General features: G+C 44.5%; 1 protein-coding gene across 1 annotated transcript; it reads left to right on the top strand.

Annotated features, from left to right (window-relative positions):
• Nucleotides 1–7,498: 7,498 nt before the first annotated feature.
• PARP16 (poly(ADP-ribose) polymerase family member 16) lies at nt 7,499–12,278 on the top strand. Its single transcript, XM_029284722.1, has 5 exons — nt 7,499–7,693; nt 7,934–8,071; nt 9,048–9,254; nt 11,165–11,336; nt 12,133–12,278. Exons 1-5 carry the CDS (start codon nt 7,499–7,501, stop codon nt 12,276–12,278), a joined length of 858 nt encoding a protein of 285 aa, XP_029140555.1.
• Nucleotides 12,279–15,905: the final 3,627 nt, after the last annotated feature.

Raw genomic sequence — 15,905 nt, 5'->3', positions numbered from 1 at the left:
ATTTTCAAAGAAAAAAACAGGAAGGCCCAGCTGCCTTTTGGAAAAAAGCGATTTATTTCAAACTTACAGATAGTGGTAAAAATCAGAAAGTCCCAGATTTTTGAAAATGGTGGGCTTCTTTGGCATGCTGAAAAGCCTTCACTGACTTGAGGCAAGAAGTCACAAAAGGCCCTCACTTCTCAGAGTTAGTAGGGCAAAAACTAAAATCTGGGGATCTCATAAAGGTTTCGTTTTAAGAGGGAGAACAGATGCCTTAAACCCTACAAGCCTTAAGATGTACGATCCTGAAATTGGGCTGATTTTTTTCTCCCATGGAGATGTTGAAGAGAGGAAATGGGGGCCTAACAGCTTTGAAGATTTCAGACACCCAATTTTCTCCTTAAATCCCCCCAAAAAGGAGCAACCAAAAAGTTGAATGCTCAGCCCTTTCATGACGTTATAGGCCGCCACAACTCTTCAGTGTTAAATAGGTGTTTCTCAGCATCAACAAGTTGAAGATGTGTGGACTTCATCTCCCAGAATTCCCCTGGATTAAATAGTCTGAATGTTTTCAGACCCTCTTCAAAAGATTTCTAGTGATTGCACTGGTTGCTCCAGTTCCTGATTCAAAAGTGGAGGAAGGGTCTCAGCAGCACAGATTCCAATGGAACAACTCTCTGTTATTTGAGAACAGCATTTCTATGGATGCAACCCCACAAACGCATTCATCTTTGGGGCTTCACAAGCTGCTGAGTCACATTCTGCTTGGGGTCGACTACAATTCCAGTATCACCATTCCCACTCCTCTCCTCCTGTTTGGTAACCCAGATCGTCAGTCAGTGGCATCTCTAGTAGGAGTTTTCAAAAGAAAATTTAGTTCTCCCTCTTAAGCAGAAACCTAACCTTTGAGATTTAACTCACACCGTCACTAATTTAAAATAGCTTAGTTTACATTGTATAGCTGAGAAACAAAAAGGAAAGAAACAAAATGGGTGTTTAGCCTGATTGTATGTCTCTTCGGAATGTTAAGATGCTTCTTTGGAATGGCGAGTTCGTTCTGCCACAGCATGTTTTAACATACTCGTAAAACAATGTGAAAACTTGAATATCAATAAAGAACTGTGGCCAAAGCAAAACCACATCTTCTTTAGACTGGCTTCAGTTCCAAGTCCACAGGGCTGTATGAACCTCCTTTTAATTTAATTTCATGTCCTGTTACTGTAAACAAATATTTGTCACTGTTTCCTTTTAATTAAAAGGAAAAAGATTTTGCCGTTTGATTTATGAGATTATAATAGCCCATCATGGAGAAATTGTGTCCTTTCCTTCCTTCCTTCCTTCCTTCCTTCCTTCCTTCCTTCCTTCCTTCCTTCCTTCCTTCCTTCCTTCCTCCCTCTTTATAGATTTCTGTTGATATGAGACAAGTGACATGAATCTCTAAAATTATTATAAGTATTATTGCAAGTGTTATATTTTTATTCAGTGTTTTAGATGATTAGTTTTTCCTTGGTTGTTTCTTTTTTTTGGGGGGGGGGGTCCCTTTATGTTTTGAAAAATTTTATAGCCATAGAGATTCCTAATAGAGCTTTTTTTCTGAATGTATCCTTGATCTTGATCCAAGGGAGTATTTTTTTTTTCCAGTCAATTGTAAATTCTGCGGCCAATTCCACTTATAATGCAAGATCAGGGAAGCAAGAACAAAATTAGGCAATTAAATAATTAACTTTCTTAATGCAACATGTCTACCTGTATTTTAGAAAGCAAGGGAGCAAAATTCCGCAAAGGAAACTGCGGGCTTTCACTAAAGATCAGTCAAGATTGTTGTGTGGCATCAGATTGAACCATGCAGTGCTTTAGCAGAAGAAAGAATGTAGAGAAGATTTATTGTGGTGCTGAAAGTCGCCTTTCAAACCTTACTTTGACTTGGCCATCACTAAGTAGGTCAGGTCCACTTTTCTCTTCTGTATCGTATTATTAGGGGATGTTATGAGAAATACATTGGACAATTTAGAAGGTATGTCATCAGTGGTGAAATGATAGCGGTGTCCCAATATTTAAAGGGCTGCCACAAAGAGAGGTTGCTCAACTTATTCTCCAAAGCACCAGAAGGCAAGACAAGAAAAAATGGATGGAAACTAATCAAAGAGAGAAGCAACCTGGAACTAAGGAGAAACTTCCTGACAGTGAGAACAATCAACCAGAGAATGGATGCTCCAACACTGGAGCTTTTTAAGAGGAGATTGGACAACCATTTGTCCGAAATGGTGTAGGGTTTCCTCCCTGAGCCGGGGTTGGACTAGAAGACCTCCAAGGTCCCTTCCACCTCTGTTATTCTGTTGAATTACAGGTAGTAATTACAGGTAGTCCTTGACTTACAACCATTGGTTTAGTGACCGTTCAAAGTTACAAAGGCACTGAAAAAAAAGTTTTCATACTTGCGGCCTGTGTAGCATCCCCATAGTCATATGATCAAAATTTGGATGCTCGTATTTAATAATAATAATAATAATAATAATAATAATAATAATAAAGTTGGAAGGGACCTTGGAGGTCATCTAGTCCAACCCCCTGCTCAGGCAGGAAACCCTATACCATTTCAGACCAATGGCTGTCCAGTCTCTTCTTAAAAATTTCCAGTGTTAGAGCATTCACCACTTCTGGAGGCAGGTGGTTCCACTGGTTAATTGTTCTAACTGTCAGGAAGTTTCTCCTTAATTCCAGGTTGCTTCTCTCCTCGATCAGTTTCCATCCGTTGCTTCTTGTCCTGCCTTCAGGCACCTTGGAGAATAGCTTGACTCCCTCTTCTTTGGGGCAGCCCCTGAGATATTGGAACACTGCTACCATGTCCCCCCCTTTATGAAGGTCGCCGTGTCCTGGGGCCACGTGATCCCCTTTTGCGATCTTCTGACAAGCAGAGTCCATGGGGGAAGCCAGATTAACAACCATGTTGCCAAGTGCAGTGATTCACTTAACATACGCGGCAAGAAAAGTCGTAAAATGGGGCAAAACTCACTCAGCGCTGTCTTGCTGAGCAGCGGAAATTTTGGGCTCCTAAGTCGAAGACGTCCCACGATTCCTAATGTGCTTTTCCTTTTTCATCCAAGGGTGTTTTCTTTGCTCGTGAGTCAGTCTTGACCCGTTTGCTTTCAGCAGAGATGGCCGCTACCTCCGAGGGAAAGAAAACGAAAAGCTGACTTTGGCTGTAATTTTTCCACCTAGGCTTTGGAAATGATTGTCCCGCCACCCATACAGCTCCCTGTGTTTTGAGCAAGGTCTGGTTCCTTAAGGGCGAGGGGATCGTGAGGGTTGCCAGCTCTGATCCAGCTCAGCACCCAGACACCAAATCCCACTTTGTAAAATAATAATAATAATAATAAAAATGGCACAAGTTAAGTCATGTTTAAGCGGTGGTTCCCACGAAGTAGGCTGCAAATGTCCAAGAAAAGGAAAAAAAAATGTCCAAGGCTGATTACAGAGAATCCTCAATTTAGGATCACAATTGAGCCCAATTTTTTTGTTGCTAAGTGAGAAATTGGCTAAGCGAGCGTTGTCCCATTTTACGGCTTTTCTGGCCATATTGGTGAAGTGAAACACTGAAGTTAAAGCGAATCGGGTTTCCCCGTTGATTTCGCTCATCCGTCGGCCGTAAAAAGGGATCACGTGACCCCGGGACATAAATATGAACCCTCTGAATGTAAATCATGTGACCCTGGGGATGCTGCAACGGTCACAAGGGTGAAAAATAGCCATAAGTCTTTTTTTTCAGTGTTGCGGTAACTTTGGAACGGTCGCTAAATGAACCGTTGTAAGTCGAGGACTGCCTGTATTTTAAGTGTAAAACACAAAAGCTTGAAGGAACAAAAAACCAAGCAGGCTACAAGGCTCATGCTAGACAAGAGATTGCAGATTGTCCTCGACTTACAACGGTTCATTTAGGGACCGTTCAAAGTTACTGAAAAAAAGTGACTTATGACCATTTTTCACAGTTACGACTTTTGCAGCATCCCCATGATCACGTGATCAAAATTCAGACATTTGGCAACTGACTCATACTTACGATGGTTATGCAGTGTCCCAGGGTCACGTGATCCCCTTTTGTGACAGTCTGATAAGCAAAGTCAATGGGGAAGCCGGATTCATTTAACCACCGGGTTACTAACTTAACAGCTGCAGTGAGTCACTTAACAACTGTGTCAAGAAACATCATAAAATGGGGCAAAACTCAATGAATGTCTCACTCAGCAACAGAAATGTTGGGCTCAATCATGGTCATAATTTCGAGGATTATCTGTACTGGTCTGAGTTGAATCTTCCCCTGCCATACTTTCCTGATCGAAACAACAATTAAAAACACAAGTAGAAGGTTCCCACCAATGCAAGTACATAGCTACTCCTCGATTTACAACCATGTTTTTAGTGACGAGTTATAATAGCACTGAAAAAAAAATGTTTTATGAACAGACCCCGCACTTACAACCATCACAACATCCCCATAGTTACATGATCAAAATTCAGCCCTTAACAACCGGCATATATTTATGACGGTTGCAGGATCCTGGGTAGATGGGATCGCCATTTGCAACCCAAAATATGATCCATTTCCAACAAGCAAAGTCAAGGACTATCTGCATGCTGTTGTCAGCCACTTTATGCTTTTGATTTGTGCTGGAAGAATCCATTTCTGCTCTATTCTCAGAGCTGATTGGACATGTTAAGATGTGTGGACTTCAATTCCCAGAATTCCCCAGCCAGCTACATATCTTAAAACTGCCAAGGTTGAGAAACACTGTGGAGTAAGAGAGGATTAAAATGGAGGGGGACAAATGGACAAATGTAATGGGTTAAAACCTAGTGAGTCCACTAGATAGCAGCACCTAGGAAATGTCGGCTGATTTCAAAAATAGTAACCTGGTTAGTACTCGGATGGGAGACCACCAAGAAATTCTTGGGTTGCATGGCGTCCTGCTGAGGGCCTCCGAAATCCCTTTATCTAAGAAGATTGGACAAAGTAGTAGTTGCATCAATTAAACCAAGCTTATTGATGAACCTCCCTTTCCTAAAACTTTGACCGTTAACCTTTCCATACACGTTAACACGAAAGATAATTATTTGGGTCCTCTTTGGAATAATGCTTACCCCCGTTTATTCCCCCCCCCCGTTTATTTTCTATCTTCCCTTTCTTGCCCTTTGAAATCTCAGTGACCTTGTTAGTTCTGTGCTTGCCAACAAACAGAAGAGAGGAGATTCTAGATTTCTTTTATCTTTGATAGAATGTTCTGTTTAGTGTTTTAGCTCATGGTTATTCATACCAAGAACCAAAAAAATAAAACCTTAGAATAAACGAGATCTCCTTCTTTGTGCGTGTCTTTCTTTCTTTGGTGTGCGTTCGGCATGTGTGTGTTTGGTGGAAAATAGATGCCATATCTAAATACTCTATTCTTACTTTTAGATAATGGGCAGCAATTCATCAAATGAATCCCAGCTTTGTCCCAGCAGCCCCATCCAACCAATCCTCTTGATATAATAATAATAATAGTAAAGTTGGAAGGGACCTTGGAGGTCATCTAGTCCAACCCCCTGCTCAGGCAGGAAACCCTATACCATTTCAGACAAATGGCTGTCCAGTCTCTTCTTAAAAACCTCCAGTGTTAGAGCATTCACCGCTTCTAGAGGCAGATTGTTCCACTGGTTAATTGTTCTAACTGTCAGGAAGTTTCTCCTTAGTTCTAGGTTGCTTCTCTCCTTGATTAGTTTCCACCCGTTGCTTCTTGTCCTGCCTTCAGGCGCTTTGGAGAATAGCTTGACTCCTTCTTCTTTGGGGAAGCCCCTGAGATATTGGAAGACTGCTATCATGTCCCCCCTCGTCCTTCTCTTCGTTAAACTAGACATACCCAATTCCAGCAGCCGTTCCTTATATCCCTACAGATGTAATTTAGCAGACTGCACCTTCTCTCTAATCTGGCACTCACCCTCCAAAGGAACACCAAACTTCTTGTAAGCCTTGATAAATTTAAAAAGGGAGAGCAACGACCGTTAGAGAGGGTTGCTAAAGGCCTCCATTTTGTTTCCCCCTCTGTTTGTGGCTCTCTTAAATTAAACCCCTCCAAATGCAACTCTCAAGTTGCCCAATATTTACTAAGTCAGATTAAGTCACGGTGCTGCCTTTGCGTTATGTGTGACCCTGGCAGCTGGGGTGCACTCAACAAACCATGGTTAAAATCAACCATGATTTCATGCAGTCCATGGGCTGCAACCTAGAAGCGGGAGCGAGACAGGGCAAAAGCAGTTTCACTCGCTGCTACTGAGCATGCGCGGAGTTAAGGGACCTTCCCCTCGGAGCTTCAGCTGCTGCTACTGCGCATGCCTGAGGCTGCCGTCCGTCGGGATAATCCTGCAGCGAGCATGCTCGGAATGCGGGGGGGGGGAAGGCCGGGAAGGGCGCTCGGGAGGCTTCAGTTGGCACGACTGCGCAGGCTCCTGAAGGGGCGTGTTTCTTCAACAGCTGTTAGTGAGCGTGGCTGAGATTTACCGCGCATGCTCAGTTAGGCACCTGGGATGATCCTGGAAGGGAAGCGCTCTGCCTCTTCCAAGTCAAGGCGAGTTGCTGCCCCGGACGGGCTGGGGGAGACCGGAGCGTGGGGGGTGGGAGAGGGGAGACCCCGGTCCTCCACACGGGGACGAGGAGCCCGGCAGGCAGCCTGTGAGCCCAGCCACCGACCGGCAGAAGTTCGGCAGGGGAAGACGTGTCAATAGAGACTCGACCGGTTGGATTTCTTCCTGGTCTCCAGGGTGTAAGTCTTGCAGAGCTGCGGGGAAGGAGGCGGGAAACCTTCAGATACTGATAGCCCCGCCCAGTGATGGGTGGGGATTAGATGCAGCAGGGAGGGGGGGGGCACACAGCCTTACCTGTTGAATGCCGACCTGTCAGTTGGCTTATATATATAGATAGATAGATAGATAGAAAGAAAAGGCGGGGGCTATTGGCGGGTGGGGGAAATAAAAACTCTCTCTCTGTCATGGATGTGATGACCAGGAATAGAATAGAATAATAACTTTATTGTCTCTTTAAATGCACATTAATAACTTAAAGTGAGATTTCGTTGCATACAGCCCTCAAAGGGTAAGCACCTCCAATATACACTGCATAAACATGACCAAAATAATAATAATAATAGTAGTAGTAGTAGTCGTAGTAGTAGTAGTAGTAGTAGTAGTAGTAGTAGTAGTAGTAGTAATAATAATATCAAACATCCACATCTGCCTATCCCAGGTCCTGGATAAGGACTCGATAGGTAGACAAAATGCCAAATCCAGTCTGAACATCTGGCTGACTGTGCGATGATCCATAATAATAATAATAGTAATGAGGGACCTTTCATGGGTCCAGGAACGGTCTGGAAAGGGCTGGGCTGCCCCCCTATCCCCATTGCTGGGGTGGGGAGGGGTACTGAATGCAGCCTGCCTTCTGTGCTGACCCCCTTCTCCTCCTCTTCCTCCTCCTTAGCAGGGCCTCTTGGGGATGCCGGCCCCAAGCGCCGACGAGGCTGTCCCCACCGCGGAAGGGGTGCGAGAGATCATCCGGAAGGACCTCTTGGCTGCCGACCTGAAATGCAGCCTTTTCGCCTCTGCCCTGCAGAGCTACAAGCGGGACTCCGTCCTCCGGCCCTTCCCAGGACACTACGCCTCGGAGGACAGCAAGGATTTTGAGGCTCTGGTGAGTTCCCCCCACCCTGCCGGTCAGAGACAATGGTGGGCACAGCCTGGGAGGGTCCCGGGAGAGTCAGAAGCTGCGGATCAAACCTCACGAGCTGATGGTCTTCTGAGCATGAGCAGATGCAGGTTGTGCTCCTTCTGGTCCAGTCCAATATTACTTATTTGAGCCACTGGAGGGCTCTTGAAGCGTGAGATCATGTAGAAAAGCTCAACCCATCCCTTTCCCGTGTTCCTCTCTCAGCTTGCAGATACAAGTGCATTAGGGAGCCTGCAAGAACTCTTGGGTTCTCCCCAAAATCCTGACCAAAGAAACTTGGAGCTGCTCCACTGGATCCTGGCCTCTAAGGCCTGGTGCATCCACGCCACCAGCAAAACCAAGGTGAGAATTTCCTGGATGGAAGAAGAGAGACCCAACCCAACTCAGAGAATTCAGATGAAGGGTAGTTTTGAGAGCCGAAATTCATCTGGGAAGAGTTGAATTGTTTATTTTTCCCCCCACTTGTTTATTTTGCAAAGAAACAGCCGCCAAAAAAAAATATATTGTGCCTTTAGGATTTTAGTTAAAAATTAAGCCCTGGGCGTGGGCTGTACCCATCAGCGCCAGTTGCAGAGACAATAGCAAAAGGATTTGCATAGCATTGCTTTTAAGAAGGGCAGAGATTGGATGTCCTGTCAAGCTTTGGGACAATGAGGTGCAACCAAGGTGTCAAGGACACCAAGAAGGATGTCACTGTCTATCTTGACTGACATGGTTCCGAAAAGAAGCAGCTTTTCAAAGAACTTTGAGGCTTGATTACCTTAAAGAATCCTTTAATTGGCTACATAGCTTCGGCACGAACAATAGAAAGCCAAAAACTGAACCCCACCACCACCCAAGCACTCCTGACAACGCACAACTCCCTCCCTCCTTTCACAGTCATCAGTCATATGCTCCAATTAGTTTGAAGTGTGAATTGCTCCCTCCCTATTTTCTCCTGTTACGCTGACCTTGGCTGTGCTATGCTAAGATATTGTTATGATTAGCTGGCATACCTTCCCACTCACTGGGCTAGTATTGTCTGCTTTAACTCTTGAATTGATATGTAGGCTAAATAAGATATATTTGCTTCTTCACATATGGCAAGCAAGAACATCCAATGTTAGCAGACTTGACATTGACCATCAGTCCTTGACATGCTCTTCTCGCGGGCCCCAATAACCATTCCTCCCCCCTCCAGTTTTCGGGAGGAGATACAGATCTGTGTCTCCTTCCTTTGGGTGCAGTCTGAAGACCTTGAAGCTCAAAAGGGCTTAAAAGCACACGTGAAATAGATGTTCCGTGTAAATAACTTCCCTATATTTTGATGTTCTTCAAGTACGAGAAGATCCAGGAACTGGCGGGAGCTCCCAGCATGCCCGTCCCGGTGCCAGACTTCCTGTTTGAAATCACCTACTGCGAAGAAATGAACGCCAAATTTGAGGACACTCAGGCGGGGAGAGATCTCATCTATGCCTTTCATGGGAGCCGCTTGGAGAACTTCCATTCCATCATGCACAACGGCCTGCAGTGCCACCTGAATAGGGTAAGGAGTGAGCTTGGTTCCAACCCAAGGAAGATAATAATAATAATCTATATAAATAAAAATGTAAATGTTCGTTTGTTCAAAATCTTAAATCTCCGAAAGTTCTTCACCGATTGCTTTGAAATTTTGACACAACGTTGCATTCGAATACGCGTGTGTTTTTATATACCTACTATTATATAGATGTCACACCTGTGACAGGTAAAAACATGCTTTTTTTGAAAAACAGCACCATCTGTTGGACGTAAAAGCAACACACGCTTTTACCAGACTTGAGCCACAGCAACGCGTGGCCGGGTACAGCTAGTAATAATAATAATAATAATAATAATAATAATAATAATAATAATAATAATAATAATAATAGTAACTGCTTCCATCCTGCGATGATATCTGTAATAACATCAAACATCCACATCTGCCTATCCCAGGTCCTTGGTAAAGATTTGCCAAATCCAGTCTGAACATCTGGCTGACTGTGTGATGATCCATAATAATAATAATAATAATAATAATAATAATAATAGTAATAGTAATAGTAATAGTAATAGTAATAATAATAATGTTGGAAGGGACCTTGGAGGTCATCGAGTCCAACCCCCTCCTCAGGCAGGAAACCCTACAGCATTTCAGACAAATGGCTGTCCAGTCTCTTCTTAAAAACTTCCAGTGTTGGAGCATTCACCGCTTCTAGAGGCAGGGTGTTCCACTGGTTAATTGTTCTAACTGTCAGGAAGTTTCTCCTTAGTTCTAGGTTGCTTCTCTCCTTGATTAGTTTCCACCAGTTGCTTCTTGTCCTGCCCTCAGGCACTTTGGAGAATAGCCTGACTCCCTCTTCTTTGGGGCAGCCCCTGAGATACTGGAAGACTGCTATCATGTCCCCCCTCGCCCTTCTCCTCATTCAACTAGACATACCCAATCCCAGCAGCCGTTCCTTATATGTTTTAGCCTCCAGTCCCCTGATCATCTTTGTTGCTCTTCTCTGTACTCTTTTCCAACATCTTTTTTACATCGTGGTGACCAAAACTGGATGATCATGGTCACTCCAGAAGCATCTCTGGGCCAGCATCCCCTCTGCTATGTTAGCAAACCAGAGAGCTCTTTGGGAAGACATACCGGTAGTCCTTGACAATGGACTCCAAAATTTACGTTGCTAAGTTGTTAAGTGAGTTTCCCCCCATTTTACGAATGAGTACAGCTTGGCGTGCTTCCTGCCTGGACTACCTTACAAGGCTGACAGAGCCTCCCACAGCCCGAGGCGCAAGGGCTGCTCTTAGGGTCTGCGGTTCAGACCTCTGGGAAGTCCAGGTGAGTGAGTGGATTGTCAAATTCGTGCCCTTACTTTAAGTAAGGCGAGCAACAGGCCAACTTGTTTGGATTCCCAAATGTCCTGAAAAAGGGGCGAATCTTACTTTAAGAAAGGTGGGCAGCCGGCCTCTGTGCACAGGTCCTATCTTTCCTTACACAGGTGGTCCTCGATTTACGTCGGTTCACTTAACGACTCTTCGAAGTTACAACGGCACTGGGGGAAAAATGGCCATTTTTCACAGTTACGGCCTCAGCAGCATTCCCCAGGGTCAGGTGATCGAAATTCAGACAATTGGCAACTGGCATGTACATAGGACCGTTGCTGTGTTCCAAGGTCACGTGATCTCTTTGTTTGTCAAAAGTCAACCGGGTTACTAACTGATCCACTGCAGTGGTTCACTTAACAACCGAGGAAAATTTGAAAGAGCAAAAGAAAATTTCAAGAGCAAAACCAAGATAATAAATCTATTACACCGTCCTGTGTAATAAAGGGCGTGCGGTCACTGGAATATACAAAAAATAAATAAATCCAGGAATAAAATAAGGAGCCCTATAATTGCTCTTTGGGCAAGGAGATGGAGGACCTTTCCGTTGTTTTTCAGACCTCCTTGTTTGGGGAAGGCACCTACCTGACCAGTGACTTAAGCCTGGCCCTTCTCTACAGCCCGCATAGCCTGGGCTGGCAGCGAAGCGCAATGGGCCCGATTCTCAGCTGCGTCGCGGTTTGCGAGGTCATTGATCACCCGGATGTCAAGTGCCAAGTGAAGAAAAAAGGTGAGTCTCAGAAAGGAGGTTCCCCCCCCCACAACTTAGAGCCCTCTCGGTTGTATAGATAGTCCTTTTTCAGGAACTAGTTCTTCAGCCTCCATTCTAAGATATAGTAGTGCTGAACCAGGGACCTATGGCTGGTCCTTCTACTTCAAATGGTCCCACTTGATTGTGGCTTTCATTTCTGGCTTCCTACATGCAAAGTCAATGGAGAAGCTGGCAGGAAGTTGCCACACGTGACATCTGTAGGAGATGATCAGGCTGAACCCAAGGGAGGGGTCAGGTGTGTCACTAGTCTCGAGTCTCTTCGTGTCCACAAGAGATCTTAAGTCCGGCCCTCTTTGAAGTCCTTATCTACCGCCAATTTGCCTTGACTGTTAGTAGTTCAGATTCTTGTAGAGAGCTTAAAGCCTGCAATAAACCTATATATTTATTTGAACTCGCTGGACCCCCGATTTCTTGAGCTTGGTAACAGGATGCTTAATGAACCCCTGGGATTTGCCTAATGGTGGCAACTGAATACAGCCATAGTGATCTGCTGATCTGGATTTAGGCGTTTGTGTGCTGGGAATACATGTGCCAGGGGTCCATCCTGCCCCTTCCTTTTGCGATGCTCTGCTCAGCCAGGATCTTGTGTTAAAGTGTGCCTAAAGAACCAAAACTGTTTTGGACCTTCTGCCCAACTTGCACCGCGGCCCTGAATCAAACCGTTCCTTCCACGTGAGTATCTCAGTTGCTTTTCTCAGAATCTCAGTTTCAAAGAGAACCTTACCCCCCCCCTTTTTTTTTTTTCCTTTGGCAGACTCCAAGGAAATTGACAGGAAGAGGGCCAGGGTGAAGAACAGCGAAGGGGGTGACGTTCCTCAGAAATATTTTGTCGTTACAAACAATCAGCTGATACGGGTGAAATATTTGCTAATATATTCACAGAGGCAGCACCGAAGGTGAGTGTCCCTCCCTCCCGCCTTGCGCAGCTCACTCTCATCAGGAGTGAAGGTGCTTCAGGGCATGTCTAAAGCTTTTCCTCTCCCCGTGGTTCAAAAATTCAAAACAGCAGGAAGGAGTCATCGTAAGAGCCACAGCAAAAAGAGGCAGGGGAGACCATAATGGTGGTAGAGTTGTCAGGCAGCTGAAGAAACCTGGCTGCAGAACTGAGCTTTCAAGGCATCGGGTTTCCTCTCCCTGCTTTAAGTCAAGCTCCTAGTCCTTATGACTGCTAAAATGAAAGTATGCCCCCAGGGCAGCTGTAACCTTCTGCACGGAGGCTAATATATGCATGTATATGTACAGTTTGTATATGTATGTATATGTATGTCTTGAGTGGTTTGTTTGTTTTTTGATGCACCCTGTTGGCCCAAATATGAGAAGAAGTAATCTTTTGCCTGTTATCAGCCCAATCTAGGGCTATCCACAGGCAGCAGTCGCTACTGCGACATCATTTGTGCGCTAAATTTTTGGATTGCTAACAAAAAGTTAAAGGGAGATTGGTATAGCTATTTCGAGCTAATTAGCTCTCATCAGCCAGTTCGAATCTCAGAAGGGTATGGCTGGCTGATGAGAGCACATAGTACACAGTACATACTCTAAATTGTTCCCTAAATTGATTTTTTTAGTTTATTGACTTTAAAATCAGCCACCTGTATCTTTTTTTGGAAAAAAAACCAATCTGTCCCTGTATCGTTTGTACAGAACTGGGAGTAGAAATTGGGGCCTTAAAAATGATTCGTGCCTTTGACGGAAGGCTGCAGTGACGCTCTACGTTCTTTCCCCCCATAGACTTTCCAGCCAATCGTGGCTCTCCAAACATCGTTTTGCGGTGATGATGAGTCTCTACCTACTGCTGCTGGTTATCATAGGGACTAGCAACTCTCCAGCTTTCCTCTACTACTGGAACCGGATTTTTGATTTCAAGCAATGACACTCTGGGGGGTGGGGTGGAGGGGGGGTAGGGCTGATGATCTTCACCAGGTGCCTTAACAGGGAGAGACGTTCGGCGTTTGTGAATCCCACCATCCTGAAGAGCAGAACGTGGTGGTGATGGGCGTGTGTGACAGGAACGTTTCAGTTGCCTTAATCTTTTCTGATTCCTTAGACATTTGAGTAGGTAGTTTCTGCAAAAAAAAGACTCAGATGAGAACTGCCCCTTCCTTGGCCTGCTAAAGACCTCACAAAAAAAGACCTCCAAAAGATCTTCAGAGACAAAAGGGTGGCAGAACAGAGACTGTTAGCCTTTAAAGAAGAAACTTCATATATTTCTGAAGGGTCTGCTACAGTTAGGCTTGTTCTTAACCCTGTTCTTAATTTTGTAAGGCCTCCTCTTCCTTCTAGCATTATTCCTGTGCAGGATCTGCTCATTGGCAAAGCTGGCTTGATCCAGGGTGCCTTCAGGGGTGACGCCAAGGCATTCCATGACCACCTTGATGCGATCCATCCACCATTTCCTGGATCTGCCACTGGGTCGCCGGCCATCCTTGGAAAACCACACTGTGTTTCATGCATGTGACGAAAGGGAGAGAAGGAAAAAAAAAAAACCACTTGCTCTCATTTAAAGTGTATATTTGTGTGATGAAATGACCAGGCTGGAAACATTTATGCCGTTTGAGAGCAATAATGATAATCAAGCTACCTGGATTCAGACGACACATTTGACCTGGTTAAGGAATCAGACTTTTTCGAGGTTGGCATATTAACTCGGCCCAAAGGCTGCGTCTATCCAAATTGCTAAGCTTCGAAAATCTAACTGCGATAAACACTAAGCTCGCTTAGTTATCTCGGTTGCTCGGTCTTTACCTGAGCTGCTTCATGGTTGTGTGAACGCAGCCACTGGGTACTTAACTCCTGGTGCGGCTTGCAGAGGAACTCACACTTAGAAACACAAAACTGACTTCGGGAGATACTCTCAGGCTAGCAAAGTTGAGTTGGGCCACTGGGTGAAGCACCCTAAGCAAGTCTTCTACAGCGACAGAACTTTGCACTCCCGACGGCTGTTACTTGATGCTTTTGACCACACCGTGGAGACCTCTGTGTACATTAAAGGCCGCCGAGCACTTTGTCCATGAAAACCATCTGCAGGAAGGAAGCTGTTTTTCTTTTGCCCAGGACAGAAAATGGAAGAGGCCGTGAACTGCTTGATGAAGTTCCTCTTGTTTTCTCTTCCTCCTCTGATTTCTTCTCTGGCCTGTGTTTCTTAGCATCTAGGTTAAAAAAAAAAAAGCTAGGAAACAATTTCTAGGAAGATTGGAAGTCTGATTCACCCTTTGTGTGATTGATGTGACCCGTCTGGCATAAACGAGATCAGGAAACACTACCAGAAGACCAGAACTTTGCTTTTATGGAGGGAGGCCTATCTCCATAAAGTAAAAATAACAGTATCTTGAAACTTGGATTGTGTTTTATTTCCCCTCCCCTTTAAACCCTCATTGAGCCCAAGGGGGACCCAGGTTGGGTCTCTTCTTCACACCATCTCCCTTCCCAGGACTTAAGGAATGTTTCAGTCCTCTTTGTCCACAGAAAGGCTTCTGAATATTTGCTACAAGGCTCTCTGGATCATTTCTGCTTGCTGATTGCCTCCATTAGCTCAAAGGTCTGAATTATTTCCAGGGCATTTATTGGGGAGAAATCCAAAAGTCAAGATAGTAACTTCAACCCCAAGATTGAAGCCCCAAGGTAGGACTTTGATGGCATTGGATTTTGAGACCCTCCCTGTAGTAACCCCTGTCGAAGGCTCTGGGTTTTTGTGTTAGTTTTGAGAGGGGTGACGGGTTATGCAAATCCCATCTGGTTAGTTTATCGTTCCTGCGGGATATTCTGCCATGCTAGAAAATGGATTCCTTGAATAAATAAGGCTAGGTATAATGGAATACAAGTTTCAATCACATGATTGCAATTATCATTTTGAGTTTTTTTTCCCATCCTCTCCAACATCCCTGGATCTGTGCAAGTTGACAGCCACGAGACATGGTTGACCTCTTCCAATTTTCCACTGATCAAGTCAAGATAGCAACCTTAGTCAAAAGTTCTGAAAAAACTCAAAATCAGTTTGTAAAGCAACAGGAGAGGGGAATGGTTTAGGATTTAATGTTCCACGGTATAGGGAACCCAACCCTTGTCTTAGCATAATGTCTGAACCAAGCCAGCATGAAAATCTGTGTCACCAGACAAGTGTGTTACGTGGACTCAGCCATATATTTCATTTTTTAAAAAAAGTTTTCCTTCAGTTCTTCATTTTTAAATGCTTTATCTGAACCGAAGGTAAAAAGAACAACAGAAAAAGAAAAAAACAGAACGAGCAAAAGGATAGACGTAAGGGCTTCTCAACCCTGTATATATGTATATAAATTTTTACATAAAAGTTTCAATAAAGGATGACCATAATCTATCTTTCAAGTAACTTTCATGACAAAATTCTTCACTTAAAGGGGTGGAAGATTATTCAAAAAAGGTTTGCCTCTAAAAGCTGCAAGGAGTGTGGTGGGCACAAAACAGTGCTGTTAAAGTCCAAGACATGTTTCTTTTTCATTCATGGGGATGCCAAAGGATGAAACGGATGCATTTAGAACTACTGCAGTCTATTGC

Source organism: Protobothrops mucrosquamatus, unplaced genomic scaffold, assembly GCF_001527695.2.
Source record: "Protobothrops mucrosquamatus isolate PMUCROS unplaced genomic scaffold, P.Mucros_1.0 scaffold865, whole genome shotgun sequence".
Lineage (NCBI taxonomy): Eukaryota > Metazoa > Chordata > Lepidosauria > Squamata > Viperidae > Protobothrops > Protobothrops mucrosquamatus.
Note: the sequence above shows the minus strand (reverse complement) of the source record. Positions and strands in the feature narration are given on the sequence as shown.